Source organism: Austrofundulus limnaeus, unplaced genomic scaffold (assembly GCF_001266775.1).
Source record: "Austrofundulus limnaeus strain Quisiro unplaced genomic scaffold, Austrofundulus_limnaeus-1.0 Scaffold709, whole genome shotgun sequence".
NCBI lineage: Eukaryota > Metazoa > Chordata > Actinopteri > Cyprinodontiformes > Rivulidae > Austrofundulus > Austrofundulus limnaeus.
In genome coordinates, this window is record NW_013953111.1 from 242,146 (window position 1) to 248,876 (window position 6,731).

At 39.3% G+C, this 6,731-nt stretch overlaps 1 protein-coding gene across 1 annotated transcript; it reads left to right on the forward strand.

Annotated features, from left to right (window-relative positions):
- Positions 1–544: 544 nt before the first annotated feature.
- On the forward strand, positions 545–6,629 carry hadhb (hydroxyacyl-CoA dehydrogenase trifunctional multienzyme complex subunit beta; the record flags this gene model as incomplete). Its single annotated transcript, XM_014028011.1, is given in 15 exon segments — positions 545–641; positions 1,498–1,564; positions 1,698–1,739; positions 2,065–2,161; positions 2,334–2,378; positions 2,475–2,574; positions 2,814–2,901; positions 2,974–3,161; positions 3,236–3,416; positions 3,768–3,889; positions 4,441–4,520; positions 4,605–4,652; positions 4,835–4,922; positions 5,125–5,199; positions 6,465–6,629. Coding segments are annotated over 14 exon segments (1,386 nt in total), but the record flags the coding sequence as incomplete, so codon positions are not given.
- Between the last annotated feature and the right edge of the window lie 102 nt (positions 6,630–6,731).

Consider the following 6,731-nt stretch of genomic DNA (forward strand, 5'->3'; position numbering starts at 1 on the left):
AACTAATACCAGAAAATCAACATTCTCAAGTTTATGGCAACTTTACAAAATGAATTTTAAATGCATCTTGATTGGATTAAAATCAATAAAATCTTTCTAGTAGAAAAGMAATATTGATCCATTAAAAATCACTGTTGGCTGAAAATAAACACACAATGGTGACAAAATAGGACAACACATTAGACACTTAAATATGTTTGTTGTTTATTCTGTCAAAAAGACATTTTGTTCATAAGAGGGTGAAAATAAACTGCTGTTTACCTCAATGATCAACACTATAATAAATAATAATATAAATATATAATAAATATATAATCAATAATAAAACATTTTGACCAGCAGAGGCGCAAGAGTTCCTCTTTTTTATTGAACTGCCGTCCTAAAATTAAAATGTGTTTGTGTTCTAAAATACTCCTCTTATCTTTAGATAAAAGGTATTTTAGCCGTATATTAAATAGTTACTTGTAATAATAAATATTGAAATATGTTTTGTGTGTGTTATAGTAGTGGGGTTTCAGTGTTTTCTTTACAGGCAAATTGTTAGACAGCTATATCACTGGGTGGGTCCTTTACGGTTTGTAGTCCCGTGGAGAGTGTGTCAGTGTTGAAGCAGTGTTGGTGAGGAAATTAAACAAATCCAGGTAAGGTGGGGGATGTTACCAGCACGGCAGATTTTAATGTCATTAAGAAAAAAGTCAGTTTTAAAACTCTGATAAAAAATAAAAATAAATTATTTCTTCATCTCAAGTCTGGGAGCTAACAGAGCTGTAGCTAACAGTCGGCTAAAGCTAGCATGCGAGCTTTAGCTTTATTGTTTTGTGTTTAAACGTTTTTAGTTGTGTTGTTTTAAGGACATTACGGTTCTGCCTAAACAAACAAATAACTAGTAGGTTATTTCTTAGTTAAATGTCGTATTTGTACTGTTTTATTCAGCTTTAGATGAATGTAGGTGAAAGGTCAGGCTCCCTGYAACACCGGTGGTTGTGCAGGGGTGACCTGAACACATCAATGCTAAATATACTCATCATTTTTTAAATACTGGAGCTAAATAATGTAAAATCCCGTTTATATAAAAATAATAATAATCAGCTAACGTTACATTTCAGAGTATATGAAGAAGGAAACAGCTGATCTGTAATGTTAAATTAAAGAAATAAATTTTTAAAGCCCTGACATTAACAACTAACTGTTGTATGATTTAAGATTGATGTGTAAAGTTTTGAACATTTTGCCATCAAAACTACATTTCACAGTTGTTTCCAACGTTCAGTGTTAAAATGAGACAAAACAGTGGTTTCTTTCACAAAGCATCAGTGTTGTTGCTCCAGCTGTTAACACCTAAATATCTGTCTGCCACCTTCACTCACTCAGTTCCTTTTAAAATCAGAAGAACTGGTCACAACATGGAAAATAGCTTCAAATCAGACATGTTTTGCATGATAATGTTTTATTTTAAGTGTTTTTAAACTTCACAGTAACAGTTTTTCTCTTGTAAAGATGGCCTCCATGTTGCTGAACACGCTGCGGACCTGTGGGCTCAGCCCGTCCTGGGCAGCACGCATCGGTAAGCTGTTCTACTTGTTTGATCATTTTAACACCAGACAGTTATCAATACAACACAGGTTAATTTAATTGATTTKAAATGATTAGTAACGGTAGAAGATGTGTTTTTAACAGAAAGTTCTGCTGTCTGACAGGTCCACGAGCTCTCAGTACCACAACACAGCTTCAGGCTCAGGGTAAGGAAATGCTCTTAAAGGTCGTTTAAATTAAAGTACAAGTCTATTTCTGAATGTTAGACTGTTTAAAATATGAGACAAACTTTCATCCACTGATCATAACTAAACCATTAAAATATATTTGTTGTCTTTTCTTAAACCAATCACTGACCCACAGGTCATCTGAGGTTTGATCCAAAGTGTCGTAATGGTTACTGGTATTAGTTTGAGTGTATTGATCGAAGACAGAATCGTAATAAAACTACTTCTCCTCTAGTTGTTCAGATAAATAGATACTTATTTCTGTGAGAGTTAAAATCCTGTTTTTGTGTTTAATTTTTCTCAGTTCAGACAAAAAGCAAGAAGACGCTGGCTCGACCTGGTGTGAAAAACATAGTTCTGGTGGAAGGAGTCCGAACCCCGTTCCTGATGTCTGGAACCACGTAGGGTTCTGTTATTTATCTGATGAAAGATGTTCCCTCTGGGCTTTCATAGGAGCTGAGGATCTGATGTTAAATAYACAACGTTCATTTAAACAATAAAACAAATAAAACAAGTCCAATGAGACTTTTTAATGGGATTATTTTGATGATAAAATGTGGATTTTGTTTATAGGTATGCTGATTTAATGCCTCATGACCTGGCCAGAGCAGCKCTTCAGTGAGTCTGATTGATTCTTACTGGTGTAACGTTGTGACTGACGTTCATACAGGATTTATAATCTTATCTTTTTTATCTCAAACTGTGTTTGTGTAGGAATCTGCTGAAAAGGACAGCTTTACCCAAAGATGCTGTCGACTACATCATATATGGAACAGTGATTCAGGAGGTGAAAACCAGCAACGTGGCACGAGAGGTACACACACACACACACACACACACACACACACACACACACACACACACACACACACACAGTATGATAATTGACCTTGGGTTAAAATGTTGGTGTTTTTAAGACTTTTTTAGGCCTAAAATTTAGGTTTTCAAACTTTAGACTACTTTAGACCAGGCATGAACCCTGTTCTTATGATCATTTCTTAAAACGAGGACCTCTGTGCGTGTCTGATTTATTTTAATTTGTATTTTTCTCAGGCAGCGCTGGGGGCAGGCTTCTCTAACAAGATTCCTGCTCACACCGTCACCATGGCCTGCATCTCCTCCAATCAGGCCATGACCTCAGGTACGTCTGTTGAGACGCCTCCACTCTGATGTTTGACACGTATTCACCTCCTGCTCCTCCACTTGTCTGCAGGTGTTGGGTTGATCGCTGCAGGCCAGTGTGATGCCATCGTTGCAGGTGGGGTGGAGTTCATGTCTGATGTTCCCATTCGTCACAGCAGGAAAATGAGGAAGACCATGCTGTCCCTGAACAAGGCCAAAACCCTGGACCAAAAGCTGAGCCTAATCGGCACCATCACGCCGTCACATTTCTCTCCAGAGGTAAGCMTCCACCTTCTGTTCTGAACCAATCAGGTGGAGTTTCCTCCTGAACGTGTGTGGTTGTGTGTCGGCAGCTTCCTGCCGTGGCTGAGTTCTCCACAGCTGAAACCATGGGCCACAGCGCAGATCGTCTGGCTGCTGCGTTTTCTGTTTCCAGACTGGAGCAGGACCAGTTTGCTCTTCGATCGCACTCGCTCGCCAAAAAGGCTCAGGATGAGGGGCTGCTGGAGGATGTCATTTCTTTTAAAGTGCCAGGTAAAATCTGCTGCCCCCTTCAGCTGATCTTACAGTGAATCCTACACAAAGWTAACAACTGTTTTAGGTTTTATTTACAGGGAATAATACTTGTTTATCTTGTTGTTTTTACCTGAGTTGGTAAATTGTACACCATAATTATATTTAAACCGTTTACTGAGACTTTTATTAGCTGATAATGTAATGAAATTTAAAAGTCTTTATTTTTTTATCCTCATATGATGGTACATTAAATATATCATTTTAAATTTTCTGTTCTTCCAGAGTAACCCATAACTAGAAGAGTTTTCCATCTTTATAATCCTTGTTTCTATAAGAAGCAAACCTACTGGTTTCTGTTGTTTGTTCCAGATCGGGACATTGTGTCAAAGGATAACGGGATCCGCCCCTCCTCCATGGAGCAAATGGCCAAACTGAAACCTGCCTTCATTAAACCCCACGGCACCGTGACTGCTGCCAACTCCTCCTTCCTGGTAACAACAAACACCAGGCTCAGCAGGATCAAATGTAAACTCTGGACAAAACCTTAAAGTCAAACAATAATTTAGTCATCTGGTTTGGCTGGTGTCCTGCTACACCTCAGTGTTACAACATGGTATTTAAAAATACGGCAGCATGATGTTTCCACAAGGCTGCCACTGACAGCCGTGGTACGAGTCCGATTATTTAGAAACTAAAAACCTTAAAAAGACGTATTTGAGTGTATTTGCATCTGTGACTCCTCCCCCTCTGCTCTGATTTTAACTTACATGTGTGTAAATGTTTACGAGCAGCTGATCCTCCATTAATTATTACTCAACAATCAACACAACATATCTCAGTAGTAGTACCTTATACTGACCTGATACAGAACTACTTCAGAATACACAAAGTACTAAATGTGTTACCTTTACTTTAGTAAATGTAAWGTAAAGTAACACATTAAGTAGTTTATGTATCTCTGGTAATTACTGGTTTCTTGTGTAAAAACGTTTAAAACCAACTGTATGATGTTCTTGTCCACTGTGAATGTTTGTTTCCTCAGACGGACGGTGCCTCGGCCGTGCTCATCATGTCTGAAGACAAAGCTTTGTCCATGGGTTTTAAACCTAAAGCGTACCTCAGGTACCTGAACTGTTGCTTTATGAAGACCTTTGTTCTTCCATGGTTCAGATGTTTGTGCTCAGCTGTTCGGTTTCTGTCTGACAGAGACTTCGTCTACGTGTCCCAGGACCCCAAAGACCAGCTGCTGTTAGGGTGAGTTGTTTCTACACACTCGTGTTGCAGTGTGTGTGTTTGTGTGTGTTTTAACACACTCTTGTTGGAACAAACAGAAGTCCTCTGGTTGTTTAAAAGGTCAGAAGGTTGTCTTGTGATTGTTGTAATATTTAAAGAAAACTAGTTTTTGTTGTCAAACTTGTCCTGATTGACTACTGCAGACCAACGTACGCTACACCTAAAGTCCTGGAACGGGCCGGCCTGTCTTTGTCTGACATCGATGTGTTTGAGTATCACGAGGCGTTTGCAGTAAGTTCTCATACATGATTTGTAGAGTTAGAAATCAATAAATCAATTTATTTTTACCTCCAGTATTAGTTTGACCTCTCAGTGCCTGTCATAATGTTACATCCAGATGTTGATGTTGTTCTTTTCTTATTCTTTGTTTGGATCAGGAGAAATCAAAGTTGACTTTGGTCTCTGTAGTAACTGTGTGTATTTGTGTTTTCAGAGTCAGATATTGGCGAATCTGAAGGCGATGGACTCAGACTGGTTCGCTCAGACGTACATGGGCAGGAAATCGAAGGTAAAAACCTGCTGCTGTTTACTTGGTGAAACAACAGATCCAAGCAGCACACGGCTGCTTTTAAAGCTTTTACAAATTATAACTTATTAACAAGAAACATTTATGCCTTTTTATTCTACTTCAGTTTAAATAAAATKACTGAAAAAGAGCAACTGTTTCATCTAATAATAGCATACACAGTAGTTAGTTTAAATATATTGTATATATTTTATAGGAAGTCATTAAATGTAGCAAAATGTCTAAAACCATTTGAGTCTGAAAGGTTCTGACCTGAGTTTTACTTCAGGAAGTCTGATGACGTCTCTATGATCTGCAGACAAACATGACCCAAATMAGATTATTTCCTGACCGTCTGAACATGAACAGTGTTTAAATCTGACCCAGTCTTTCTCAGAACGTGGTTCTGAATCAGATCTGTATCTGTGCTCAGACTGACCTCAGTCTGACCACTCCTGGTGCGTTTCATCACACGTTGACCTCATTAGTTGTTAGTTAGAAGTAACCTGAGTAAACATCCAATCTTCAACCATTTCTCTGTTATCAACCAACAGTTGATGACTGATAAAACAGGCCAGGACCTTTCAGCTAAACAACAGGAAACCTAAGGTTCACCTTCAAAATAAAAGCTTCAAGCTGTTGCACAACAAATGCCCGCTTAAAAAAGTAATGTCTTGCGCTTTATTTTGAAAAGTGTAAATCAAGATGTCTTTGTCCTTCTTGTCGGCACATTCAAGTGATAGAGCACTAGCTTGTTGAACCACCCCACCATGGTAGGGTTAATGTGACATTAAGAATTCATTCAGGAGGCTTTTACACTGAAAGGACACGTCTAATGACTGAAGAGGGTGCWACCCTGCAACAGCTGCAAAACCCAGAGAAACGAGCAGCAGTTTCATGTTTCGTCTCATAAGGTCTTAAAAATAACGAAGAGGAGCGCGGGGTGAAAGGAGGAGATGGATAAAAGAGGAAAAGTCACCAGTTTGACAGGATTTCAGATAATTGTCTAAAACTAATCAGTTATCGTTCTTGATGGATATGAAACAGTTAWAGTGATTTGTTTTTCAGCCCTTGAACCTACATGCTAACATGTAGCCTCTGTTTACGTCTCTGAACATTGAGCTGAAGGTGATGTAATCATCTGAACATGTGGCTTACATCTGCTGGAGGTCTCAAACAAAMGTCAGGACTGAGCAGTGACACCTGCAGGGACAACGAAGCTTTGACTCTGACATTAACCACTGACTGACTCCATGCTCTGTGCTCAGGTTGGGACTCCTCCCCTGGAGAAGCTCAACCTGTGGGGGGGGTCTCTGTCCTTGGGACACCCGTTTGGTGCCACAGGCTGCAGGTTGGTGACCACCGCAGCTCATCGGCTGAAGAAGGAGGGGGGTCAGTATGGACTGGTGGCAGCCTGTGCTGCAGGAGGACAGGTAACTTTACCTTTTTATACTTTCTGTTGGAACTGAAGTACCACACAGTGTGTATAAAGTACCACACAGTGTGTATAAAGTACCACACAGTGTGTATAAAGT